We start from the raw sequence: 27,678 nt of genomic DNA on the forward strand, positions 1-27,678 counted from the left end.
GGCTCTGGGGACTAAGGGTCTGTTTATTGAGCAACTACTGTGTGCCAGGACATTGGCTACAGCAGCTAATGAGACAGCCGATCGCAGAGACTAGCAGAAGAAAGCAATGAGCAAATAATTACATAATTAATTAAGGAAAAGGGTATGCTGTGTGTGTGTGTGTGTGTGTGTGTGTGTGTGTGTGTTGGGGGGTTTGTCCACTAACAACTTCCTTGCCCTTCCTCCGCCTCCCTCTCTGTGCCAGGTGTCTCGGGCCCCTCCAGTCTAGGGGTGGGGTGGGGTGCGCAGACACAGGGGCCCACGTGATCTCAGCCTGAAAGCAAGGTGGAAAGGTCCCGGGGGGAGGTGGGGGCTGTGCTTTGGAGGGCTCTGAGTCAGGGGTTATCGTGGTCCCGTCCTTCGTTGGCGAAATCTGCATGCGGCCCCTGCCCTCTACGTCGGGGTCAGGCAGCGACAGGAAGGAAACCAATAACGAAGAAGGTTTCGGGAGCTTGAGGCTCGGAGGTGCCGTGGTGGGGGCAGGGCGGGCCGTCCCGTAGTTGCGGCAACCGCCCCTCCCCCCCTTCGCCCGAGCTCCGCAAAGAGGTCACCGCGCTAGCGCCGAGCTCGCCCTCCGCCGGGTCCGCAGCACGCGCGCCCCCGCGAACGAGCGCGCGCGCGCCCCGAGCCCCCGCGCCCCCGCGCCCTCCGCACAGGACGCCCCCTGGCGGGAGCCCTCGGCCACGCAGACCGCGCGAGCAGGGGAGGGGGCGGGGGCGCCGCGCACGCGCAGGGCCGGCGGCGCGCGCCGAGCGGGGGGCACCGCGCGGGTGCAGCCACGATGGAAGGGGGTGCGTACGGAGCGGGCAAAGCCGGGGGCGCCTTCGACCCCCACACCCTGGTCCGGCAGCCGCACACCATCCTGCGCGTCGTGTCTTGGGTAAGGACGGCTGGGTGGCCCGGCCGCGCGGGGGGTGGGGTGCGGTGGGGGCGCGGGCAAGGGCGGCGCGCCCGGACGGACCCCGACCCCGCGGGACCCCGGGCACGCGTGCCGCAGCCGGCGGAGAGCCTTCCGACCGGGGTGCCGGCGCCCGCCACCCCTTCCTTCCCGGGCCCCGGGCGGGGGGGGGGGGGTCCCAGCGCTGGCGGAGCGGGGGGAGCTCCCGCCCCTGCTGCCGTAGCCCTTGATTCCCGGCGTCCCCATTCGCGTGCGGCCCCCCTTCGCCGTGACCTCCAGGCCGCGGCTGTGCAGCTCGCGGCTCGGGTTGCGCGCGGCCGCCCGGGCGGATCAGCGGCCGTGGGGACGAAGCCCGGGTTTCAGGTGGCCGTTTGGGGGGGGGGGGGGAGAGGTGGATCAGGGCGTGGATCATCTCACGGGGCGCACGCCGCGCCTGCCGTGGACGTTCCAGGAGGACAGGGCCGGAAACCGGGTTTTGTGGCTTAGCCCGGAAGGTGTGGAGCGATGCGTCGGGAGCCGGATACCTAGGTGGCTTGCTCGGGAACTGCCTCTCCTTCGCGGCTTGACCTTGGGCTGGGAACCACCCAAGAAATGTTAGTGGGAAGCGAGGAGTTACATCCCGACGTGGGGAGAGGCAGCTCCTCTCTCATGCCTCAGTTTCCCGGTTTGTAGAGAGGTGGGAGCGGCCACCGTGGGCTCTGATATTTCCTGAATCCGTGACAGCACTTCCCCCCCCACCACACACGCAAGTACACCTGGATGCTTGTGGGGGGATTAGGGGAAAGCAGAGGGGATTGTTCTGGATCTCCAGCCTGGCAGGGGCCCGAATTCCCCAGCGGGGGGGGGGGGGGGTGGGGGGGGTGGGGGGGGGGTGTCCCTGCTCAGACCTGGGGTTGTGGGGGAGGAGGATGGGACAGAGACAGTGAGCACAGAGGGAGGGGTTCATGTGGTCTGGGCAGCACCCCAGGGAAAGAAGCCTGCTGCAGGAGGGGGGGGGGGGGTGCCTGGGGCTTCCTAGGGTTTTTTGGCCATTGCCCAGACACTCTCACTAGAGGGTCTGGCCTCTGCAGGCCTGGGGCCTATTTCTGCGGGCCCACACCAGAAGGTCTTGGGCTTGGGGACGCTGGGCAGGGTCACTGTCAGCCACCCCAAGGGGCTACGTCTGAGGTCAGCTGTGGCCTCAGGGTGCTCAAACTCCCTCACTTCCTGGGTTTCCCGGGCAATATTAGGGTCTGATGGGTGGGACAGCTGGGGTGTTTATCTCTGGCCTCCCAGAGAGAAAGGAAGCTAACTCTTCCCTGTCTAAAAACGTTCAAACCTCCTCCTGGTGCCACAAGAAGCGGGGCCATGTGTAAACCCCTTTCTTCTCAAGTACCCACCAGCTGGGGAGCTCTTTGAGGGCAGGGAAGCCGCAGTGACGGCACAGGGCCTGGCAGCGGGCCTGGCACCCGGGGACATCCGTAAGGGTTTGTGGTGCCGACTTCATTCATGTATGCCAGTCTCCAACTCCTCAGAGACCCCAACTGGCCCTCGGCAGAGATGGAGCTCTGGGGGGCACCTGCCTGATCAGGTGGGCCAGCTGTATGCCCTGCTCCCCTTTGCCAGCCCCTCGGGCCACAGGCCTGGGAGGGTCAAGCCACTGGCTTTGTGAGGGGTGTGGGCGGTTTGCTTGCTTGGGTCACTTCTGCCTGTGATGGCTTCATTTAGCAAAGCTTCACTGAGTCTGCTGGGCCCCTAGGGAAAGTGACATGACTCAGATGCAGCCTTTAGTGTTCGGGGATCCCACAGTCCTACTGGGAAGGGAGCCAGGTGCCACCCCACCCCCCCACCCCCCGCCCCGGGGTAGAGGCCGTGAGTGCCAGGAGAGGGGTCTCCCTGCTGTGGGAATCAAGAGAGGCTTCATGGAGAAGGTGATATCAAATTGGGCCTTGAAGGATAAATGGGGCTTATCTCGGGGTGTGGCGAGACAGTCCAAGCAGGAGGAAGGAAAAGTAACGGATGGGGTACCCACTGTGGGCCGGGGTGGACACACGCTTACCCAGCTAGTTCCCCTCCGGCCTGCATCACTTGAGGAAACTGAGGCTCAGGGAGTCCCAAGGTTACTGAGCATGTAAGCGGCAGAGGATTCGAAGCCAAATCTCTGAGTCTCCAAAGCACATTGATTGCTTCTCCTGGAGCCGGAAGAGGTCAGAATCCTGGATTTCAGGTTCGGAAAGGATAATGGTCATCTGGGCCAGCCACCGTCTAATGCCCAAACCTCCCCCCCCCCCCCCCCCCCCGCCTCCTAGCTCTGCTCACTACCTTTATGCTAGCAAAGGCAGCTGATAACAGGCTAAGTGACACCTTTAAGAAATGTGTAGTTCTTTTTTTCTGATCCCAAAAGTAATCCCTGCTGACTTTCGGAAAATAAAAACATCACTTGTGATGGTTGTACAGCAGAATAAATGTACTGTACTTAATAGCATTGAACCGCACACTTAAAAATGATTAAGACGGTAAGTTTTTTCATAATTTTTTAATGTTTATTTATTTTTGAGAGAGAGAGAGACACAGAGAGAGCGTGGGCGGGGGAGGGGCAGAGAGAGAGGGAGACACAGAATCGGAAGCAGGCTCCAGGCCCCGAGCCGTCAGCACAGAGCCGGACGTGGGGCTCGAACTCACAAACCGTGAGATCGTGACCCGAGCCGAAGTCGAATGCTTAACCAACCGAGCCACCCAGGCGCCCCGAGACGGTACATTTTATGTTGTATTTTACCACAATAAAAACGATCGATGGTGGGGGAGGGGGACAAATAAAAGAAAAAAAAATAGTGGGGTGGAAAAAAATCACGTGTGATCCCCTCACTTAGGGAGGACCGGTGCTTCCTTCCAGTCTTTTTCAAAAATGTGTGGTGCTCTGAAAGTGTTTTAACTCGTCGATGAGCGCGCAGAAGATGCCGTTGGTGACCTGTCCTTCGCCCTAGCGTCCCCTTGGCATCCTGGGGTCTGGGAGGCATCAGGCTTGGCCTTCAGACAAAGTCCTAGCTCCAGGGCTAGGGTGACCAGTTCATCTTGGTGTGCTGGAACTTTCCCAGCTTCAGCACTGCAAGTTATGTGTCTGGGAGCCTCTGAGTCCCACACAAACCTAGGTGACTGGTCACTCTAGCCAGGACGACTCCCCTGCCACGTAGACCCCTTCTACAGCCCTGGAGAGGCCCTAGCAACATGTGCACATGGGCTTGTGATTTTTGTAAAAGATCTTTTTCTGAAAGAGGAAACCCCCTCCCCGCGCCCCCCGCGTCCCCCCCCCCCCCCCGCCATATCAGCTTCAGGGCCTCTTCAAACCTGGATCTACCTGGCATTCCAGGTGGAGCGAATAGCGTGTGCAAATATCTGGAAGCATGAGATCTGAGTGGGCTTTAGAAATAAATGATGGTGAGCTCTCGGGGTCCTGGGTGTGCAAGTGAGTGACATCACACTCTGTGAATGTGCTCCAGAGTGGCAGCCAGGGGGAAGCTCAGAAAAGGTCTTGGATGGCAGATGTACACTCTGGGCTTCATCTGAGGGCTGTGGGCAGCCACAGAGAGGGGTTTGAAACACAGAAGAGCTCCCTGTGGCTGCCATGGGGAAGCGTGACCTTAGAGGGTGCTGGGGACGAATGTCCTGGCAGGAAACGTGTGACCTTGCATGGCCTGTCCTCTCCCAGCACCTGGCACCGCCCTGCCATTTACTCAGGGAGCTACATCCGCGGAGGTAGATTACATGCTCCTTTGGCACTTAGCACTAACAGTCTTGGAATCTTCCTTATCTCTTTATCTGCCTGTGGCTGATCTCTTAGGTCTAGGATGGAGTCAGCAGCCAGGAGGTCTTCAGGAGATGCTGGCTGGTGGGTGAGGTCTTCAGGAGACTTTGGCTGGTGGACGAGGTCTTCAGGAGATGCTGGCTTGTGGGTGAGGTCTTCAGGAGACTTTGGCTGGTGGACGAGGTCTTCAGGAGACGCTGGCTGGTGGGCAAGGTCTTCAGGAGATGCTGGCTGGTGGGTGAGGTCTTCAGGAGATGCTGGCTGGTGGGCAAGGTCTTCAGGAGACTTTGGCTGGTGGACAAAGTCTTCAGAAGACTTTGGCTGGTGGGCGAGGTCTTCAGGAGATGCTGGCTAGTGGGTGAGGTCTTCAGGAGACTTTGGCTGGTGCTGGCTGGTGGGCAAGGTCTTCAGGAGACTTTGGCTGGTAGACGAAGTCTTCAGAAGACTTTGGCTGGTGGGCGAGGTCTTCAGGAGATGCTGGCTTGTGGGCAAGGTCTTCAGGAGATGCTGGCTGGTGGGTGAGGTCTTCAGGAGACTTTGGCTGGTGGACGAGGTCTTCAGGAGACGCTGGCTGGTGGGCGAGGTCTTCAGGAGATGCTGGCTGGTGGGTGAGGTCTTCAGGAGACTTTGGCTGGTGGACGAGGTCTTCAGGAGACGCTGGCTGGTGGGCGAGGTCTTCAGGAGACTTTGGCTGGTGGACGAAGTCTTCAGAAGACTTTGGCTGGTGGACGAAGTCTTCAGAAGACTTTGGCTGGTGGGCGAGGTCTTCAGGAGATGCTGGCTGGTGGGTGAGGTTTTCAGGAGACGCTGGCTGGCAGGTAAGGTCTTCAGGAGACGCTGGCTGGTGGGTGAGGTCTTCAGGAGATGCTGGCTGGTGGGTGAGGTCTTCAGGAGACTTTGGCTGGTGCTGGCTGGTGGGTGAGGTCTTCAGGAGACTTTGGCTGGTAGACGAGGTCTTCAGGAGATGCTGGCTGGTGGGCAAGGTCTTCGGGAGACTGGCTGGTGGATGAGGTCTTCAGGAGATGCTGGCTGGTGGGCGAGGTCTTCAGGAGACGCTGGCTGGTGGGCGAGGTCTTCAGGAGATGCTGGCTGGTGGGCAAGGTCTTCGGGAGACTGGCTGGTGGGTGAGGTCTTCAGGAGATGCTGGCTGGTGGGTGAGGTCTTCAGGAGACTTTGGCTGGTGCTGGCTGGTGGGTGAGGTCTTCAGGAGACTTTGGCTGGTAGATGAGGTCTTCAGGAGATGCTGGCTGGTGGGCGAGGTCTTCAGGAGACTTTGGCTGGTGGACGAGATCTTCAGAAGACCTTTGGCTGGTGGGCGAGGTCTTCAGGAGATGCTGGCTGGTGGGTGAGGTCTCCAGGAGATGCTGGCTGGTGGGTAAGGTCTTCAGGAGACTTTGGCTATTGGGTGAGGTCTTCAGGAGATGCTGGCTGGTGGGCAAGGTCTTCAGGAGATGCTGGCTGGTGGGCGAGGTCTTCAGGAGATGCTGGCTGGTGGGCGAGGTCTTCAGGAGACTTTGGCTGGTGGACGAAGTCTTCAGAAGACTTTGGCTGGTGGGCGAGGTCTTCAGGAGATGCTGGCTGGTGGGCAAGGTCTTCAGGAGACATTCTTCAGGGCTAAGATCTTCGGGAGACGTTGGCTGGTAAGTGAGGTCTTCAGGAGATGCTGACTGAGGGGTGAAGTCTTCAGGAGATGCCGGCTGGTAGATTTCTGCTCTGTGTCTTGGGCATTTCCTCGTGTACCGGGGCCGTGCAGGAGCTTGGGGAGCCTGGGAGAGCCGGGGGTTTGGTGTGGGGAGCAGGGTCATCAGAGCAGGACCTTGGAAGATGCTGGCCTCTCCAAGCCTCATCTGTGACATGTGGGGCAGACTCTAAGCTTTGTGAAGACTCATGTTTGAAGGGCTCGCTGTATAACCGCTCCCCCTGGGCATTCGTCATCCTGGTCAGGTGGGTGTTGTTTCAGTACTTTAGGTGAGAAGCTGAGGCCCAGAGATGTTAACCGGAGTAGCTGGGGTGACAGCCTACAGCTTCCTGCTTCGGGGAGTTCCCGGCCACATGCAGAGTCCCACAGGACCTGTTCCTGCAGAGCTATGAGGCAGGCCTGAGCCTGGGGAGAAAGAACTAAGGCTGGGGGAGGAGGGGAGGAGAGGAGGAAAAACCAGGAAGACAAGGGAGGAAAGGAAGGGCAGATGGCAGAGCCGGCAAGGGAGCCACGCTTGGCGCCCGGAACCGGAAGAACCAGCTGTCCAGGGGGAGGAGAGGCAGGACAGGGCTTTGGGGAGTGCCTGGGGCCTCGAGGCCTGAAGCCACGTTCTGCGACCCCCTCTGACCCTGACTGGTGGTGTGACTTGAGCAAGATGCCATGTGCTCTGGGCCTCAGTTTCCCCATCTGTCACATGGGAAATGGATAGTCATTTTGGGCTGGTTCCCAACCTTTTCACCTTCAAGGAACCCCACGCTTGCTCCTAGTGGACTCCAGGTTGGGGACTGTTGGACTGGTCCGTCTTTAAAGAAGTGATATCAAGAACCACACCCCCACAATGCTTTTGGGGGGCCCACAGCAGAGGGGCCTGGGCCCCGGGTCCACGTATGTGAGCAGAGTGTCAGGGGCTCCTGGCACGGCAGCTCACGGCCCTGTGTTTCTGGAGAATGCTTCCCTTCCCGGGATGGGACTATGCTCAGCCCCCCTCTGCAGGGGATGAAGGGGACTGTGGGGAAGGGGTGGGTGTTTGGCTGGGACAACCCTAGGCTGCCAGGCCCAGACTGTTTAGAACGCAGTCATCCGGGAACCCCAATGAGCTGGGGCTCTCAGCTCACGGTCCAGGGGGCGGGAGGACGTGACCTGTGTCCCCGAGTCCCTGACCCTGCTCTGAACGTCCCTAATTGTACATTGCGTTGTAACCTGGCCTCCCCCCACGACCCCGCTCCCCTGGCAGCCCTCTTCGGGGGGCTCTTCCTTCCCTCACACCCTCCCTCTGCCGAGCCTGGAGGTGCTCCTGGCTCCTAAGGCCGCTTCCAGACCATTGTCACCCAGCTTTGACTCTCACGCCAGCCCTGGATCTCTTCATCTTAGGCCAGCCCCGGGTCACTCCCCTACTCCTCGAAGGTGCCTGAGATGCTTGCGTCTTAACACCCGCTCTCTCTAGCGCCACCGCCGCCTCCGTTCCTGGTGTCGCAGTGCCCGCTTCCGTGCTCCTGCTCACGCCCTGGCCTCGCCGCCTGCCACGGTCTTCTCCTCGCGCGCCTCGGCCCCTCTCGCCAGGCGCACCCTAGGCCTGGCCGTCCTTCCAGCAGCTGCGTGCTCTCAGGTGGCCACCTCTTCCCCTCTCCTGTCTGTCCTCCTCTCACCTGTCAGTCCCAGCTTCCCTGGGCCTGGGACCTCGGAGCCATTGACCCTCAAGGCTGTGTAGCGCCCTCACCCCATCCTCTCTGGCGCCCCTCCAGCGGGGCTCCCCCCGTGGCCTTACCCACAGCCTCCTGCGCCGGGCACCCACCCTCAGCCGCCTCATGCCCGTGCCTCCCCTGGGCTCTCCGATTCTGTGGCCCGGGCCGGCCTCCCTGCCCACTAGCTCTGCACGCCCACTGGCCTCTCCCTCTCCCTCTCCCCTATCCTCAGTGTCGCCCTCTCCACCTGGCTCTTGCCCACCGTCTTCCCAATGTGCCTTATTTCCATCCCTCACCAAGGTTTCTCCCTCCGTTTCTCACATGCACCCCGCTCAGGCTTTCTCCCCCACCCCTCACCATCTGTGACCCTCTCGTTGCCAAATCCATGGTTGCTTGTCGTTAAATGGCTCTCTCAGCCGAACCTGGCCGCCTGTGAGCGATTTCTCCGTCCTCCCCTCGGACCCGACGGCCGCAGGACACAGACGCTCTGTCGTCTTCTAGTTAGCAGCCACCCCGAGCGCGTGCTGCGTGCCCGCTGTTTGCAGAGGGCTCACAGGCTGGCGGAGGGAAGCGTGGTGGTGACGCCAGTAAAAATGCAGAGGTGAGCGCGCCACCAGCGTGAGGAGACGCTCACCTAGGTCAGGGATGGAAAAGTGGCAGTACGGTTAGTTACGAGAGGGACGGCGTCGGCCAGGCGGAGACGGGGGAAGGAGCTCCAGGCAGGAGGGCCATCGTGGTAAAGGCCGAGAGGTACAGCAGAGCAGCGAAGAGGATGCCACCCCCTCGGGTGTCAGCTGTGGGGGTGCAGCCACTGCGTCTGTTACATCGCTGTTGTATCCCCCAGGGCCACAGGCAGCGTGGGGCGTCTTTGTGAGGGCTCCACGTGTGGGTGAATGAGGTGGGGGGCACTGCTCTGCCTTCCTCTTCCCACCCCCCACCCCTATTCGGGGTCTCCCACCGCACCTTCAAGGCCCAACGCAGAAATCACCTCCTCCTTGAAGCCTTCCAGGATTCCCTCCCCCCCCCCCAAGCTTGCTGTCTCCTCCTTGCTTCTTTTGTGCTCTATGTGAACGGCCGTGAGAACTGTCAGTGCAGAAGGCGTTTCCCCCTTTGTGCCTTCTTCTCTAGAAAGCGAGGCAGGGCCTGGGACCAGATTCTCTCTCCGAAGACCTCAGGCTCCCACAGAGGGAGAGAGACAGTGAACAACGGCGTCAGTCATGTAGGAGCTGGCAGGGCAGGGGCGGGCATTGAGCTGAGGAAGAGCACACAGACCCGGGTGGTTATCCCTGCCCTTGTGACCGGCTGAGAGACTGCACAGAGCCTCAGTTTCCCCAGCTGCAAAACGAGAGAGAGCAGTGCCTGCCTGCCTGCCTGCCAGTGGGGCCATTGGGGATAAATGAGGTCCCGCCCGGGAAGGGCCCAGGCAGTGCTCGGTTGGTGTTCATAGCCCTTTTCCAGGGGTGACTCTGTTCCCCCTCCCTCCCTCAGGGAGTTCAGAGGTGGCAGGGCCCGGTGGGGAAGGACCTGGGCTGTAGAAGATTATGGGGTGAGGCCTCTGGATCCTTCGGCCACCAAGCTGCAGCCCTGGGCCAGTCAAGCAGCTTGTTTCTGGGTCTGGGCTTCCCCCTTTCTAACAAGGGTCCCTGCCCCCTGTGGTCACACAGCCACAGGAGGGTGAAGGTGGGAACAGTGTGGCGAGAAGGGGGAGCCTTCAGATCATCCGGCTGAGTCTCAGTACCTTGGGGACAGGGGTCTGCTTGCTCGGGCCCCTGCCCAGCAGACCCCCCTCCCCACCCCCACTGCTGAGAACCCGAGGGACAGCTTGCAGGAAGATTACGGCCTAATCCCCTGCAGGTTACATCCAAGGCGTCGGAATAGGGTGCCCGGGCAGGGGAGCAGAGAAGGGGCCCTGGGAGCCTCCCCACCCCTGACCCCGCCTCAGCCCTGCGGCTCCGCACGAGGCCCTTCAGGAAGCAGAGTGGCCGCCTACTGCCCATCATGTGCCCCTGCGTTGGCTTTTGCCATTTTCCTCATATGACCCTGTGGGAGGTCATATGAGGGGTGGGGGGGCCTTGGCAGCCTGACTCATCCCTCAAAAGCACGGCTCCTTCTTTCCTCACACAGCCTTTCCCTGGGGCCCAGGAGGCGGCGGGATTGAGGACTTTGGTAGGGACACTGACAGGAAGGCAGGTTCAGCTGGAGGTGAGGGAGAGAACTCAGCAGCCCCCCCTTTTAGGGAGTGAGCTCCCCGTGGTCAGAAGTGTGCAGGCAGAGGCCCAAGCCAGGGATGCTGATTCCCATGCCACCTGCACCTCTGCCCACCTCAGGCTTGCTGTTCGTTCCCCTTAAAGCCTTTCCTGACCCTCCCTGTGGGTCCAGCGGGCAGATGTTCACCCAAAAATGAACTAATAACTAGGGACGTTAGCGTATAAAGACGTTATCAAAGAAATACATTGGAATGTATTGTAGAATATCGTAGAATATTGTAGATCTGGGAGTCAGGCCTGGAGGGCTCCTCTGAGTGGTGTTTTCTCTGAGATATGGATGTTGAGAAGGAGCCAGCAGGAGCCAGCCTGGAAGGTCTGGGGAACTCTGGGTATTCCAGGCAGAGGGAAAAGCCAAGTGCAAAGGCCCTGAGGCAGGAATGAGCTTGGGAGGGAGCTAGAGAAGAGTGGGAGAAAGGAGTCTGAGAGGAAGGCAGGAGCCCAGGGGTTGCAGCTGGGGATGCATCCTGGGGATGGAGATGGGTAGGACGGAGCATGGGAATGACACGTTTAAAGGGATCTTCCCAGGGGCGCCTGGGTGGCTCAGCCGGTTAAGCATCCAACTTCGGCTCAGGTCATGACCTTGCGGTTCATGGGTTTGAGCCCCACATCGGGTTCTGTGCCGACAGCTCAGAGCCTGGAGCCTGCTTCGGATTCTGTGTCTCCCTCTCTCTCTGCCCCTCCCCTGCTCTCTCTGTCTCTCCCTCTCAAAAATGAATAAAAACATTAAAAAACAGAATTTAAAGGGACCTCTCCAGCTGCTGTAAAGGGGATGGTGCAGGGGTGGGAGTGAACGCATAGAGACCAGGAGGGAAACTGCTGTCCTCTCCTGGCAAGCGGTGGTAGTGGCCTGGGCCAGCATGGGGGACACGGCGTCATTTGGGTTACTTGGTGCAGGATGAAACAGTAGGGCTAGCCCCACATTGGATGGCACTTGAGGATGAGCCCGGTTCGGGGTTCGAGCTCCCGGATGGGAGCCGGCGTGCAGACGGATGAGGGGCGCTGGAGGTCACCGGGGGCTGCAGGGGTTGGACGTGAGACCAGCCGCCCAAATAGGGGGACCTCAGAGCCCACTAGGGGCTCAACCTCGGGAGAGACTCGTAAGAGTTGGGGTGGGTGAGCACCCACTGGCTGCCGCTGGAGGAGGTGAGGGGGCCGGAGAGGAGGCCGTCCCGGGGCAGGTGACGTTGCAGCCTGGCGGTGGGCAGGAGCGGAGACCGTGGAGTGGAGGCTGGTGAGCGAGTCAGCTGGCTGCCTGCGGTGCGGTGCGGTGCGGGGCTCGGGAACACGGAGGGTGAGACGGACGGTGCCCTTCTTAGCTGGCAGGGCTCCTGGGCTCTGCTCTCTGCAGCTTGTCTGGGTGGAAACCCAGTGTGTGCCTAAAGGTGTTCGAAGCCAGCCTCTGGGGAGTTCCCGGCAAATAGCAGCGACCTCTGCCCCTCACGCTGGTTTGGCCCAGCTCTCCCGGGAGCCCGGGGCAGCCTGTTGCCCGCCAGTGGCCTAGGCGCGGCCTGCCAGCTCTGTGTGCGGATGTGGGCCCGGCCCCTCCTGCACAGTGGGGTGGTGACACAGCTCGGGACGGCAGGTGTCCCTCCTGGGACTCACGCTCATTCTAGGGCTTGGGACCTGGAATTCACTCCTGGGGAGGCAGCTGAAGGTAGGGATTTGACTTACGTCCTGGAGTGGGGCTGGAGGCGGGCAGGTCTGGGCTAGAGCCCGGTGCCCTGCTTACCCGCTGTGGGCCAGCCTGTTACGGGCCAGCCAGAGGCCAGGCTTCCCTCTCTGTGAAATGGGCTAAGTGAGCCTGATTTGTGGGCATGTTTTTACCTTTGTGTTCTCCTTAGAGGTTTTGGTGAGGATTCACGGAGATGGTTTCCGTCAGGCGCTCCCAGTCGATGCAGGGCCCCTGCAGAGGCTGTGGGTTAGCTCAGGTCTCTTGGGAGCGACAGACCCATAAATGAGTATGTGCAGGGTCAGGGTGGGGGACTGACTGGGAAGGAGGGGGAGTGACTGGGAAGGAGTTTGATCCTGTTTGAAAGATGGAAGCGTGGGGAAGGGCATTCTGGGCGGGCGGAACAGCGGGTGCACAGTTATGACACGGCCTACGTCCGTGCCAACCCTGACGTCTGGGATGGCTGAGCAGAGTGGGGGCGGGGTGTGACACTTCTGGGGTCTCCGCTTCTGTGTCTCTGAACCAGTACCCCAAGATCCTGAGATTCTGAGACACCTTCCGATGTGTTTTTCTGAGTTTGACATAGCTCTGCTCCAGCTGCCATCTGGAATCCCTTTTTTTTTTTTTTTTTTTTTTTAATCCATTTTTAAAAAGACCCAGGATTGGATTATAAAGGTGGTGAAAAAACAGCCTTGGTCCATTTACATTGGTGCCTCCCCCCCCCCCCCCCCCCACTTTCTATAGCATTTTCTTTAGTTCGAGGAAAAGGGATTGTTTTTCCTGTGCCTTCCAGTGACCAGCGGCCTCTGTGGAGCCTCCCCTGAGGCCACCCTGTCCTGTTTCCAGGCCGCTGGTTCTGCCACCACAGACCCGTCTCCAGTCCCTCCAGCAGGTCCGCCCGTTAGGTAGAGTTTGGCCGCAGCAGCGTAGAATTTCATTCTGGTTTAATTTCCGGTTCTCGGCTCCGTGCGCTCCCTGCTGCAGATCCGGCCTTACCGCCTGCCCGACACAGAGCCCTGGCTTTGGGCTCGGAGGGACTTGGGTTTGAGTCTGTATCCCCCCCCCCCCCCAAGCCAGCTGCGGCCCCCGGGCAGGTGCCCGCACACGGCTGGAAAATGAAAACAAGGACGTGGCCCGCGTGCAGTGAGGAGCAGGTGTTTCAGTCCCCCAGTAGGTCCTGAGGGAGCCCCCCTTCCTCCCACCGCGGGATGTGAGCTCCGAGGCCCATCCCTGCTCCTGGGGGGCTCGGTCCCACGTGGGTGGAGAGACGGCAGCTAAGTGGAGTCGCGAACCCCGGGCTTACAGGGTCCCGGAGGGAGTTCGGGGACCCCGAGGGACTAGTTGTGTCTCCTTGGCAACGCTTCTCCATCTGTAGAGTCTCAGGCCCGGTCCAGGTGAGCGTCCCTGCCCTGGCCCGGCTGTGCAGCCTGCGGGGAACGTGGCGTGCACACCTGTTCCCGGGGGTCGCGGAACCCAGCCCCCCGCGCCCCGCCCTTCGCTCTTCCTTCTCATCCCCACGGCAGACGTGTCAGCAGATCCCGGTGGCTTTACCTTCCGCATTCAGCAGCCACCCCGTCCCACTGCCACCACTGCCCACGCCAGCCCAGCCCCTCCTCCCTCCCTCCCCCGGGCGCTGCTTAGCCCCCCGGCGGGTCTCCCTGCTTTCACCTTGGCCTTACGCTCCTCTCTCCGCGGCGCCCAGGGTGGCCCTTTTCAGACCTAAGTCAGATCAAGTGAGATTAAGCCCGAAGTGGCTCCTGAGCTCACCCTGCCCTTCACGGCTTTGGGGGTCAGGCCCTGCCTGCCTCGTGGCAGCTTGCCCCGCCGCCACCGGTCGCGACCTGTGCTCGTAGAAACCACGTTCAGAGAAGAAACCGTGCAACCTGCCGGGGCGTGGGAAGGTGGGGAAGCAGTGATCAGGCAGCGGAGGGAGGTGAGGCCCAGGAGGGGTGGGCGAGCCATACAGCAAGGGACTGGACCACCAACCCTCGGAAGCTCGGATTGTGTCTGGAAGGCCGTGGGGGAACCGTTTCAGGGAGCTTCGTGCTGCAGGGCGGGGATGGTGAGCCACAGATCCGGTCACCCCCCTGTGGTCACACCCTCCTCACGGTGTCCCACCCACCTGGCCTTCCTCCCCCCCCCCCCCCCCCCCCCCCCCCCGTCTCTCCCACTCTCCCTCCCGCCGCATCTCGTGAACCTCCAGCCCTACTCCTCCGTCGCTGCTCCAGCCAGGCTTTTCTCCCACCTCCCGCCTTTGCCCTTTCTGTTCTGCCTGCAACACGCTTCCCCCCATCTTGGCAGGGCTGGCTTCTCACTCAGCTCAGTTCAAAAATCACTGCCTCGGCTCCCTTCCCTGACCGCCGCTGCCCCCCTCCCGGCATGGCCACCGCCTGCCGTTGCTTCGTTATCCCTTCTGCTTGTTTAGCATCACTCCGGCGTTTTCTGGGTGCCGGCTCCGCGTCGCCTGCAGGCCCTTACCTGCATGGCCTCGTCCGTTCCTCACGACACGCCAGTGGTTCAGGGTGCTGCGGTGGCAGGGCTTTACAGATGAGGGGACCGAGGCTCCGAGAAGCCACTCGCCCAAGGTGACTTCGACCTCGAGGAACGCCTGACCGCGGAGCGCCCTGTGTGCCAGAGCCGTGGGATGGACAGGAGGACCGGAGCGGGCACTGAGCTCCTCTCTCTGCGCTGCTCCGGGGCCCCGCCGGTTCCTTGGAGGCTGTTTTGATCTTGTTCCTCACCCTCCTGGGGACACACTGTCTCCAGCACGTGCCTCCTGGCCTCTTCAGGGACTCCTGCTTCTGTCCCCCAAGAGGGCCCCATCTTAATGGTTCCTCCTCTGCTGTCCCCAAAGCCCCAACTTCCGCCTGCCCGCTTCCCCTCCCACCTCCTGCTGGCCTGCTTTTGGAAGGGGGTCTACCCTTGATCCCACCCCTGGCGGAGCATGTCTGCCAGGAAGTGCTGCTCAGGAGGGCCTTCCTGGTGCTCGTCCCGCTTTTCCTCGGGCCTCTGGAGAAGGGAGTTAACCGTGGCTCAGTCCCTGGTGTACCTGCTCTGCTCAGGGTGCCTGCGTGTCATTCTGTCAGGAGCCCTGGAGGGAAGGTCACTTTTTGCAGAGTTCCAATCGGAGGCTCAGAGAGGTTAAGTCATTTGCCTGAGGCCACACAGCATAAGAAGCAGGCCTGGGATTTGACTTCAGCAACCCTGTGTGACCCCTTAGGGTCTGGAGTGCCCCCTCTAATCGAGTAGCTTGTCCATTCTGCTGGATTGGGGACGTTGGGTGACATCTGGGGCTGGGCCTCGGATTCCCGACCTGGCAGTTCCTTGGTAGGAACCTGGGACTTGTCTTGGAGCACAGGTCCCAGGGGGCTCTGTGAATGGCAGTCCCGGAGTTGTGCCGTGCGCCACTCAAGCAGCTGGCCATGAGAGAGCCTGCCTTCATCTCCTGTGGCTGCCTTGCTTGTCAGGACTCTGTCAGTAGCCCCGGAGTTCCTTAGACAATCGCTGTGAAGTCAGGACTTCCTGCCTCTCCCCTCCTGGGCCCCGGAGTGCCACACTTGGCACTCACTCACACTACTGGCCCCCCGGGTGTCTGGAAAGACCACACCTCCGTCCGGGCCCACCCCCTGAGGCCGAGCGTCAGCCTAGTCAGGTGAGAGACAGCACAGGGCTGAGGATCAGGACGCCCGGGTCCCCGTTCAGCCCGGAGTGCTGACAACAGTGCCACCTACGCTTTCTGTGCCTCAGTTTTCCTGCGCTGCTAACTGGGAGCAGCACGAGTTGCCCTGTGCACCTCCTGGGGTGACCGCGAAGATGTGGAACCTGTGACGGGGCCGGGCTGAGAGCCAGCACGCCGGCCCGGGTCTGGACCGTGGCTGTGTGCACATTCTCGAATTTGGACAGGCAAACGCGTGGCTCACGGGCCACCGTGGCCACCGCTGTGCCCACGGCTGAACGAGGACACAGCCCCACAGTCTTGTCTTTAATTGTAGAAAAATTCGCATGCCACGCGATTAACCATTTTAAAGCGCGCGTTTCCGTGGCATTGATGTTGCGCAACTGTCACCTCTGTCTGGTTTCAAAACGTTCATCATCCGTAAGAACGCTCCGTGCTTCTTAAGTAACCGCTCTCCGTCCTCCCCTCCCCCAGCCCCGGGGCACCTCTCGCCTGCTTCTTGTCTCTGTTTTGTCTGTTAGGGCTTTTGTCCTGGGGGTTGACTTCTGTGTTTGGCTTCCCTCACCTCTTTTTCCACCTCTTTTAAGGTTCATCCAGCTGCAGCGGTGTCGTTTTTTGTTTGTTTGTTTGTTTTTAATTTGTGTGTTTGTTTATGGCTGACAAACCATAAAACGCCACATGGGCCCCTCCAGAGGGCAGCTCAAACCAAGGCAGCCTCTTCCTTCGGAGCCAGCAAGTAAGAGGCGGCAAGCGAGGGTGAGCGAGGTGGAAGCCAGCGTCCTTGCAACCTCCTCGCAGAGATGTTATCTGTCGCTCTCTGCACAGATTCCGTTGGAAGTGAATCACAAGGCCCAGCCGCCACGCAGGGGGAAGGAGGTTGCACAAGGGCGTGAATGCCAGGAGGTGGGGTGGTGGGGGGCCATCTCGGCTGGCCGTCTATCCAAGTGAAATAAACCTGGCAAAGGGGTTGCCGGTGGGGGTGGGCATGGGCCAGCGTCTAGAGGAGTCAGCCTAGGGGGCTGGGGGTGGGGGCTTGGCAGGTTCACCTCCCAGAAGGGCATGGCCCCACTCATTCTGGGAGGTCAGGTCCAATTCTAGAGGAATCTTGGTGTCAGGGCCCAGGAAGACCTCCCAGGACCTGGACGGTGGGTTGGTAGGGCCAAATCTGTGGTCAGAGGGTCATTCCTGCCTGAGGCGGAGGAAGGAAGGGATTGTCCCCCCCTGCGCTGTGTGACCCGAAGCAAGTTGCCCTCCCTCTCGGGGCCTCCCCTCTGAAATGCCTGTTTCGCACGAGCCCTGTGGCTGTCGGGGGTGAAGAGGGCTCCCCGGGGCAGGGGTAGGCCGCGGGCCGAGGCGGGTAGCCTCCCCTTCTCCGGGCCTGGTGCTGGGCGGGGGGCCGGCCTGGATCTCATGCCTGGCCCCCCCGCCCCTCCCCCCACAGGTGTTCTCCATCGTGGTGTTCGGCTCCATCGTGAACGAGGGCTACCTCAACAACAACTCGGGCGGCGAGAAGTTCTGCATCTACAACCGCAACCCCAACGCCTGCAGCTATGGCGTGGCCGTGGGCGTGCTCGCCTTCCTCACCTGCCTGCTGTACCTGGCCCTGGATGTGTACTTCCCACAGATCAGCAGCGTGAAGGACCGCAAGAAAGCCGTCCTGTCCGACATCGGTGTCTCAGGTGAGCCCCCCGCCCAGTGGGCACCCCCCCCCCCCCAGCACAACGGAGCCGGCCGGGGGCCGTCCCGGCCGTGGGCCCGTTAATCCTCGCGCGCACCGAGGAGGCAGCCGTCCCCCATCGCCCATTTTCCAGATGAGGAAGCTGAGGTGCGGGCGGGTGAGGGGACAGACTTGGGGGTCACGTGGCTGGCAACAGGGAGTGGTGGGACCAGGGCCTGGCCTGAGGCCCCGGAACAGCCCACAGCTCCGTGGCGGGGAGGGGACACAGCTTCCCTTCTCTCTGAAGCCTCCCCTGTGCCACCCCCCGTGAGAGCCTCGTAAGGCAGGACCGACCGCCTGGCACACAGTCTGGGCCCGGGGAGGGTCAGGCCCTGACGTGACCTGCTGCCCTCGTCCTCCAGAAACAGCCTTTGGCAGAGCTGACCCGACCTCTGACCCCACGAGTTCTGAAGTCTGTTCACTGGGTGCTTGGGTTGAGAGGCCGTGAAGCTTTGCCTGTGGCCTCGGCTCTCTGGCTGAGACCTCCCCCCATTACTGGGCCTGGGATCCTCAGGGTGAGCCTGGCTGACTGGAAGCAGTGAGACCGGTCCCGTAGACTTGAAGGATAGAATGAAATTAATGGTTCTCAAGCTGTGGTCCACGGCACCCCAGGGTTCCCCAGCAGTGCCTGTGGGAGATGTTGGTCTCTAGCTACCCCAGCCCTTTGGCACACACACGCTTTGTCTGAGCCGCTCTGGTCCTCTCTGGGTAGACCCTGGGGACCCACAGAAGACCTCGTTGCCACAAGGCTCCCACTGCTAAGCTCCCCGGGCCTCGGTTTCCCAAGAGGACCCTCGCTCACCTGGCTCGGGCCTCGTGAGGCTGGGCCTCGTGAGGCTGCGAGCACAAGAGAAGGCAACGCTCAGACCTGCCCAGCTAAGCTGCCCCCCCTGCCCAGCCTCCTCCTCATCCTCTCTCTGCCCGATTTTCTGGGAGGCTATCGTTGGCCAGGGGGTCGGATCAGTGCTCCTCCCAGACTGCTGCAGGGGCAGACTACGTCCCGGGGCAGGGATTCAGCTGAGAAATCTGTGTTTGGCTAAGGCAACAGAAATGCGCACCTAGGCCAACTGACTTTTCTCTCTGTCTCTCCCTCCTCCCCTCCCCTCCCCTCCCCTCCCCTCCCCTCGCTGCCCCTGGCTCTCCCTGCCTCTGCTCCTGGCCTTGCCATCTGCGTGGCCCGGCTCCTTTCTGTGGTCTCCCTCCTGCTCTGTGTCTGACTGACCTCCCTGTTCTTGCCTCACCTTCCCTGTGCTCCCCTCTCTGTGCCCCCTGCCCCCGCCTCTCCCTATGGGGGTGGGGGTGGGGTGTGGGAGACGTGCTCCCAAACCCCTCCCTGTTGCTCGTTTTCCCCATTTCCTCCCCACTCGCCCTCTCCTGTGCGCGGCCCCTGTGCCTGGCCCTCGTGGACACCCCAGCCTTCTGGGCCTTCCTCTGGTTCGTGGGCTTCTGCTTCCTGGCCAACCAGTGGCAGGTGTCCAAGCCCAAAGACAACCCGATGAATGAAGGGACAGATGCGGCTCGGGCCGCCATCACCTTCTCCTTCTTCTCCATCTTCACGTGGGTGAGTACACGGCCCACCCAGCCCACAGTCGCCCGCCCCAGCCAGGCTCCCGAGCGGGCGGCCTTTCAGCCTAGCCGGGGCCTGCATCCTGCTTCCTGGAGCCCGTACGTGCCCCTGCTTCTCTCCTCAGCAGTCACACGGGCTACTTCCCGGGAAGGAGGCTGTTGCCATCGCCAGCAGGGTCACACAGTGGTGCTAGACCCTCGCTTTGGCACAGAGCAGCCTTCCAGTGGTCACGAACACCCCTCCCAAGCACTCTGGTAGTCGGGTTGTGGGCGTTTACCCTAACCTTTTGTAGACCCAAGTGGAGGCCTGGACAGAAAGATAAGGCTTTGCAGTTCTGAGGCTGGTTAGGAGCCCGGGCCTAGGTGTCGGGAGACCTGGGCCACTTCTTGGGGCTGCCTCTAGGTTTCCGGCCCATTATCTTCCCATCTCTAAAAATCAGGAGTTTGGATTTGGGGGGGCGGGGTGTCACAAACTCAGATATCCGTGTGGTAGGCAGCACGTGAGAAAGCGTGAGTGGGCCGGGCGGCAGGTGCATGCCCCCAAAGGGACACCCTTGATCCCTGTTCCAAAGCAGGAATAGGGACCCACACAGCCCAGGTCTTCCCATTTTTCCAGAGAAGCCAGAAATCTGAATTTCTGTGTGAAACCTGATCGTTACGTGTTAGCAATTTATTCAAGTTAGAAAAAAAAAAAAATACTGTGTGGGTCAAAGAAAGCGTGTCTCTGGGCCCACAAACGGCACCCATTGGCAGGCTCTGGACCTACACCTCCAGCACCCACGGGCATGACAGCAGGGCTGGGCCCTCTTTCCCACTGGGGTCAGGTCCCCTCGGTGTATTTCTTCTCTCCTCACCTCCCTCCTGTGATATCGGGGTCACATGGGCTCCAGGCCCCCATCTCAAGGGTTCTCCTTTCCCCTGCGTGCAGCCCCCTTCCCCTCCAGGCCCTAGAGCAGCCCTGGGCCCAGCCTTCTGCAAGGAGACCCTGGGACTAAATACAAGCAGCCCTAGCCCTTCCTGCGAAGCCTGCTGCAGCCAGGCCTCCTTGTCCCTCTGCCCTTCTGGGCTTGTCCTGGAGTGACTTCCTGCTCTTTTTGAGGGCCCCTGAATATCCATTTTCTCTTGGGGCCCCTGTCCCAATACAATATTGGGAGCCAGGGTTTGGAGGAGAACACCTGTGGTTCAGGCCCCGGCACGCCAGCGGTGGTCACACCCGCCCTCCGTGTCCTCAGGGCTGGGCAGGAAGAACCAAGTGACCCCAGGGGATCTCAGACCACAGAAGATGCCCCATGTATGGGAACCACACAGCCCACCCGGTGCTACAGGGAGATGTTTGGACCAGTGAGCCCTGAGATGGGGGTGGAGTTCACAGAGGAGGAGGAGTGATTGGGCGTCAGGACTTCCGGGGGCAGATCCGAAAGCCTGACGGACAGGTGCCCACTGAGGCCGGCTTCCCTGCTGGCACTTCTGCCTTTCCCAGCTCTTCCCCACCGTCCTCACCCCTGCTCTCTCCCGGCAGAGCCTGACCGCAGCCCTGGCCGTGCGGAGATTCAAGGACCTTACCTTCCAGGAGGAATACAGCACACTGTTTCCCGCCTCGGCACAGCCATAGGCCTGCCGGTTTCCCGAGGCGGGGAGCGCCCTGTATCATGCCCAGTGGCAAGGTTATGGGGGCAACCTTCTGCCGGAAATGGCCAGGATGCCAGGGCACGCAGGGCAGTGGGTGGCTGGCTTGAGGGGCCAGTTAAGACTCGCCACTTACGCATTCATTGCCTCCTTTCTTTTTCCAAATGTCCATTCATTCAGTAAACATTTATTGAGCAGCTGTTTTGTGCCTAGTGATGGATCAGACGGGGTCCCTGGCCCCAGGGGCCCACAGGCTGGGGAGGGGAAGACAAATTGAAATCTCCCCCAGACAGACGGCCACGGGCTATCAGAGGGTTGGCGTTGGCTCTCTATACTGGTATACTGATCTGTGGACACGGTGCGAGAGCCTGTTCCTTGCTGCAGCACGAAGGCTGACCTTACAGTTCCCATGGAGCCTGGGTGCAAACGGAGGCCTGGCCGAGGACATCAGAGGACTCCTGGTCCGGCCCTGCTCTCACATGCTGTGTGACCCTGGGCAAACCCCTGCACCTCTCTGAGCCTCAGTTCACTACCCAGTGGACCAACCTCTCAGGGCTGTTGTGTGGATGAAACAAAGGCTGGCACGGAGCTTGGCACAGAGATGCTCAATAAATGTAGGCTCTTCCGTTCATTCGTTCCTTCCTCCATTCTCTCCAGGGAGTCAGAGACCCCTCCATAATCTCTACTTTGGGGGCGATTCTCGTGTGGTGAGCCCTCGTTCTTCCAAAAGACTTTGACCTCCAGTTCTACAGTTTGGGGGCCTTTAGCTGCCTGGGCGGGAACCACCAATCTCTCCACTCTCCAGGAGTTGAGGGGGTATCAGAGCAAACAGGCCCCCAGAGCAAAGCACAAAGAGAGTGAGCTTCCCAACGCTAGAGGCATACCGGTGCACACGGCTTGCTGCGTGGTGGAGATCCTAGAGAGTACACCTGCTCTGAAGAAGCAGGGCCAGGTGGGCCACCAGGTCCCTGGGCTCCGAGCAGAACTCCCAGCCTCCCCTCTGCACCTGAGTCCAGCAGGGTCCCATGCACCACCGCCCACCCCCATACTCTTGTGTTGTGGCCTCTTGAATTAGGGAGGCCTAATTCCCTCAGCTCAACTCCTTCGGGCCTGGTCTGCCTTTCTCAGGCTCCTGCACTGCTTTAAACAGTATTCAGGAAGGGCTGCCCCTTAGAGCCTTTACCAATGACACAAATCAAAAGTCAGTGGCTAGTCATTGGGCTTCTGGAACTTTCTAGAATAAAATGCCAAGCACACTCCCCCCGCCTCTCACCAGATGGCCCTTTCAGGTTCCTGGTTGGTTTATTCCCTTGTGAGGGGGCTGATCCATGGGAAGGAGATGGGGAGGGCCCTGGCCTGGGAAGGAGCAGGACCTCTGGGTTCAGGTCTGGGTTCTGGCACTGACTCTGCCGTGAGGTCTCCCTTCACTAAGCCTCAGTCCTCCCAGCCCAGAAATGGGTATGTAGAGCATTAGCATCTTTCCGTCACAGGAAGATTACCTGCTAGAAAGATCTTTGGGGAAGGCTTTCAACGTAAACCTAAAAAGTATGTTTTAAATTCATTCCCTAGCTGGGGGTGGTCAATGTCATTGTCCTTAATAACAACGTAATAGCTTTTACTGAAAAAGAATTTCCCACCTTTGTGCGTATGCTGTAGACAAGTCTTTCCCAACTAGGTCCCGTGAGAAGAGGGCTTCATTGGTCCGGTAAGGTTGGCAAAGGTCGCCTGCCAGAGTTTTCCCCTCGGGGATCCCAGTAGACGTCAGTCAAGGCCCTAACAAGTCCCGTGGCCCTGAAACTTCTTCTACTCTGTTGAACTCAGCTTCCCAAACTTGTTTGACCAAATGTTTTAGTTATAATTAGGTTCAGCAGCAAATGAACTTGTAAATAGCAGTGGTTTAAATGAAGTCCAAGTCTGAGAAGACAGTCCGGGACTGGCCTCGTGGCTCCAGAAGTCTCCAGTGACCCAGGCCCCTTCCGTCCCTACAATTAGCTCATGGACCTCGTGGTCCTGCGTGGCTGCGAGAGCTCTAGCCCCACATCTGCCCTCCGGGTGTCAGGTCAACGGGTGGGACAGCTGGTGTGCTGGCCAGAACTTAGTTACATGGTTTCACCTCGCCGCAAGAGAGGTGCGGTGGCTTTTAGGGGGTTTTCCAGCACACCAAGAAACTTTTTCCCCTCTCCACGTAACACCCCCGAGAACACAGTTTGAGGAGGATGTTGTGGCCTTGGGGCCACCTTAACACTCCACAGTGGAAAGTTATTGGTGACCCATAGTGACCCAAAGACCTTCTGAAGGTCTTTCTGGCTGGATGGACAGTGTGGTTCTGGGTCTCTTGAGGGCTGGCTACAAGGACAGACTTCTGCCCCTCAGTCAGGCTTGGTCTCATCTTTGGGGCTTCAAGGATATTTAGCCCTCTGTTGCCTGTGTCCTGTGAACTAACTGCCACTAACCCAGCGTTCTTGTCTGTCTCTCCTCTAACCATCCCCTCCCGCCTGTCCTCGACCCCGCTGGCCCCCGTCCCCAGGCGGGCCAGGCCATGCTGGCCTTCCAGCGGTATCAGATTGGCGCCGACTCGGCCCTCTTCTCCCAGGACTACATGGACCCCAGCCAGGACTCCAGCATGCCTTACGCCCCCTACGTGGAGCCCAGCACCGGGCCAGACCCCACCGGCATGGGTGGTACCTACCAGCAACCGGCCAACGCCTTTGACGCCGAGCCCCAGGGCTACCAGTCGCAGGGCTACTGAGCTGCAGTGACCGCCTGCCCCTCGCCTGTCCCTGCCCCGGTCCCAGCCGCCCCTGCCCTCCCCGCCCCCCCACCGCCCACCGCCCACGCCCAGACCCCCGCGCCCTCCCAGGCTGCCCTGCCCAGCACCTCGTTCCACCGACGTCCAGGGCAGCTCGGGGTGGGATGGGGCAGTAAGGTGTTGGGGGTGCATCTACACGTGTGCAAGTCTGTCCGGCGGGGGCTGGGGGTGTTCGCGTTCATCCGTTGTGTCGTCGAGTGTTCATTGAGTGCCTGCTGTGTGTCAGGTGTGTGCTTGGCACCGGTGGTGAAAGAGAAACGGTCCCGGAAAGGAGGAAGACGAGGGACGGAGGAGGCCCCGTGGGTACCGGAGGTGGGAGCGGTGCGAGAGGTAGACCCGGATGATGCCGGGAAAGTTTGGCCCCAGGGTGGGTGTGAATGCCTGCAGGACACTGGGAGTTGTCGCCTGCCGGAGTGACGGCAGCCCTACTGTGGGTGTTGGGGCCGTCTCCATTTCGTGGCTGAGGAAACCGAGGCCTGGAAAAGTCAAGGTCACTTGCCCAGGGTCACTCGGCAGCCAGTGAGAGTTGGCTCCAAGCCCAGGCCACCTGACTGCGGAGCACCTGCTGTCCCCTGTCCTCCCTGCCTTCCCCATCCCCGAGCCTGGGGCTCCACCTCTCAGTGCTATCGTCACACTCTGGGAGGCCTTGGGGACCTCAGCCCGTGAGATACCCTGATTCTGCTGCAAGCCGGGGGCCTGTGCTGCCCGGCTGGCTGCTCCCGAAGTGGGACAGCCCTGTCTCTAGGCCCCTCTCCCCACATCCCCACCAACCCCTGCCCTGGTCTCCTGTCAGGGTGGGAGGGCCCGGGAGGCTTGCCTCACTCGCCTGTTTCACCCATGTACTGCTCCGTGCCGTGCGTGCCCCACCGGGAGCTCCGGTGGCCTCCCAAAGGACTGACCGCTGTCCCTGCCCAGGGCCGGGTGGGCGAGGAGGCCCAAGGTCACAGCGAGTAAGTGGCAGAGCCGGGCTTACTGCCCGGGGTTCTTGGTCCCAGCCACTCAGCAGGCGCCCCGATTCCCTGCCCTCATGACCTCCCAGGAAACGGAACTGATCTGGAACACTGTGTCATCTTTCCCTCGGCCAGGGTTAGCCAGGGGGGCTCAGGGGCCGGAACTGCCAAGGACCCAGAGGGTCCTTCCACTGGCCTTCCAAAAGGCCTGATGAGAGGACAATGTGGGAGTCAGAGTAGAGACAGCAGGGACCCTGGGCCCAGCAAAGCCAGCCATTGAGCTGCTGCCATGGGACAGACGGCTCCCGAGATGAATGCTGAAAGCCCCTTGGTGCATGGCAGGCTGGCGGGGAGGAGGCCTGGGCTGTAGTGGAGATGGTAAGCAGGCGACTCCAAAGGCACAAGGAGGATTGGGAGCAGAGAGAGACTCTTGCACAAGTGGGCTCTTCGCTGAGCCTTGAGGGGCGGGGAGGCCTTACAGGATGGAGGTGTGGGGGGGCATGGGGCCCAGCGTCCACTGGCCAGTGCCTCGGGGAGCAGGGCAAGGGGACTGTGGCTCGGCACCGTGCTGGATGTCCCCGCCACCGGCACCCCGTTCCCCCACCAGAATCCTCAGAGGCAGGTGACACTCACTCCCGCAGACTCCGCTGTTACACCAGGGATTCAGAAGGCATGCAAGCCGGTGGTCCGGAGATGGGCCCCAAACCCGCCGCTACCCAGGGTCCCCCAGAGGGCAGTGTGCTATATGAGAGCTTGTGAAGGGGTGAGGCTCCCCGAGGAGGGGCAGGAGCAGCACCGCAGAGGGAGAGAGAGGGAATTTCCCAGGTAGAGAAGTGGCACCGCTGTCCCCGCTTAACCGCAGAGGAAACAGAGGCTCAGAGTGTGAATGAGTTAGCGGCGGAGCATGCATCTGAACCCCAGCCTGTCCAAGCCCTCCCCGGGGGGCAGCAGTGACAGCAGAGAACCCCAGGCAGCTGAGCAGCAGCTCAGGGTTGCTGACTCCGGGTTTTCCACATCTGGCGGAGGGACTCTGTCCATGGTACCCCCGCTCCCGGTGGCCCGAGTGGGGACGGGATGAGGTTGCGGTATCTGCCAGGCCGAGCGGTGGAACCTGTTACCAGACCAGGTTTACGAAGCAGGTAAGGGTGCGGGTGGCCGTGGGTGTGCTTCTGGCAAAGTGAAGTCCTGTGCCAGTGCGGGAGGCTGTGAGAGGCCCTTCCCTTCGCCCACTCCCCACCAAGCACCTCCCCTGCCGATGGACACAGGGGGACCCCAGGGCGCTGTCCGTCTGTTCTCCCTGGGCACCAACTAGCTCCTCATGATGCTAGGAACCACTTAAGCTTCATCCAACCCCTGGGTGTTCCTCATAGACTCTCCCTGCCACCCTAGACTGGGAAAGTTTACAGGACGCCTGCCAGGAGTGAGGGGCACCGAATCCTATCACTTTGCATTCCTCCCTTGACCTGGGGTACAGACTTGGAGTACAGCCCAGATGTGATCCCACCATCAGGCTGGCTCTTGACAGGGACCAGCCAGTGGTGGAGGGAGAGAGGGCGGAGGGTGGGATTTGGCTGAGACCCAAGGCTCCTGACTCCCCTTTTGGGAGGTTGGTAGCGACGTCCTGCTTCTTCCCCTGGCCGAGGACAGCCCCCCAGGGCCCCCAAGGTGTATTCACAAGCCAGTGGTGTACTCTTGCCTCCCTCTGCCTCTCCCCCCGCACCCCCTGCTCCCACCAAGCACAAGAGAGGGCTCAGGAAAGCTGGGTTCCGCGTAAGTTTAGAGCTGCAAGGACCCTTAGAGATAGTAGAGTCAGCCGGGAAGACAGTGACTTGTGCAAGGTCACACACAGAGGCAGAGGTTTGGGATCCAGGTCCCTTGCCTCCAAGTTAACACTCATCCTGCGCGGTCAAAACCCGTCTGCCTGGGGGTGGCTTCTGGTACCTGGGGGTGTAACTATTGGTCTAACTCCCCAGGGACTGGCATCCGCTCCCTACTCCAACCTTCCCTGGTGAGTTTTGATCTTCAAAGACTCTTGGGGGTCCCAGGCTTCCCCCATGTAACCAAGAGCCCCCACTTGTTACCCCTTGAGGGCCCCCCAACCTTGACCCCAGACCCCTTTGATTGTCTAAGGAGCAGGAAGAGGGACCACCCTTCCAAAGAGTTTGTAGGAGGATGGGCTGGTGCAGTCGCTTCCAAGCGCTGCCCCTCGATGTGACACTCCCCCTCCCCTGGTGCCCACAGCCCTCGTCTGGGTGTCCCGGCCCTCCCGCAGCGTAACTGCCTGTGTATAGTATAAATATATATATTTTCTATATATAAGATGTATAATATAAGGCTCCACAAATATATCTCTGTGTGTGTGCGTGTGTGCAGTGAATGGCGGTCCCCCTCCTGGGCCCCCACTCTGGACTCCCCCACCACCTGGTTAAGTCTCAAGAGTGAATCCAGTGGCCCCGTGGCACCCTCGTTTATGACATCTGTCCATTTGTGGTGAACCAAGTGAAGGTGGTGACTTCTGGTGACATAGTAATAAAGTGAAGACAAAACCCACCAGCGGATCGCAGCGTGTCACAATGTTTTTGTTCGCCATGAGTGTGGCTTTGGGTTGCCCGTTCCCTCTCTCCCCTGACCTGGCACATGCTTTTATTTGTTCATTACTGTTCAGCAGAAGTGAAACCATTGCAGTCGAAGCCAGTACCCCCTAGCTTTACATATGTACACGCAGGCACACAGGCTTCAACGTGCACACACACCTGCCCCGCCACCATTCCCTATCCTGGCCCCTTTCCCGCTCCCTAGAGTCAGTCAAGATTCCCTGCAGACCTACACATGCGTTTGCACTGTATTTAAAGTTAGTGGCCCTGGGCTGGCACAATATTTATCCAGACGCTGTGCTGGGGCCTAGGAGTCAACACTGACGAACGTGGACAGCCCTTGACCACCACCACCCCCCACCCCCGCCCCGCGTAGTCTCCCAGCAGGGGGCATGGACGTTAAACCATGCAAACAGGAAATGTAAGTTGTGGCCGGCGCTGAGACAATGTCAGAAGATGTAAGTTGAGACGTGGGCTCAGGTACAGACCCTCTGAGCAGATGACCCTTCATCTGAGCTCTCTAGAATGATTAAGGGTTCAGTGGCGAGGGGGTGGGCTGCTGATCGATCTGGAGAGCAGAACTGAAAGGGAAGAGCTTGGGAATAGTGGAAGGCAGGCGTGGCAGATACACAGGAGAGAAGGAGGAGGGAGAGGCCAACGTTGGGCCATCAACCGACTGAGCCACCCAGGTGCCCCAATCCTTGT

At 60.5% G+C, this 27,678-nt stretch overlaps 1 protein-coding gene across 3 annotated transcripts; it reads left to right on the forward strand.

Annotated features, from left to right (window-relative positions):
* Window positions 1–735: 735 nt before the first annotated feature.
* SYNGR1 (synaptogyrin 1) lies at window positions 736–26,929 on the forward strand. Of its 3 annotated transcripts, none has more exons than XM_078449436.2 (5): window positions 736–919; window positions 17,153–17,390; window positions 18,844–18,989; window positions 23,148–24,659; window positions 24,722–26,929. In XM_078449436.2, the coding sequence occupies exons 1-4, from the start codon at window positions 821–823 to the stop codon at window positions 23,367–23,369; spliced, it is 705 nt and encodes a 234-aa protein (XP_078305562.1). In that variant the 5' UTR covers window positions 736–820; the 3' UTR covers window positions 23,370–24,659; window positions 24,722–26,929. The 3 variants fall into 3 exon arrangements, with proteins under 3 accessions (XP_078305562.1, XP_078305563.1, XP_078305564.1); XM_078449437.2 differs by having other exon boundaries at window positions 23,214–24,659; XM_078449438.1 differs by lacking the exons at window positions 23,148–24,659; window positions 24,722–26,929 and adding an exon at window positions 20,514–20,817 and having other exon boundaries at window positions 742–919.
* The last annotated feature ends 749 nt before the right edge of the window (window positions 26,930–27,678 follow it).

Source organism: Panthera onca, chromosome B4, assembly GCF_046562875.1.
Source record: "Panthera onca isolate mPanOnc1 chromosome B4, mPanOnc1 haplotype 2, whole genome shotgun sequence".
Classification (NCBI taxonomy): domain Eukaryota; kingdom Metazoa; phylum Chordata; class Mammalia; order Carnivora; family Felidae; genus Panthera; species Panthera onca.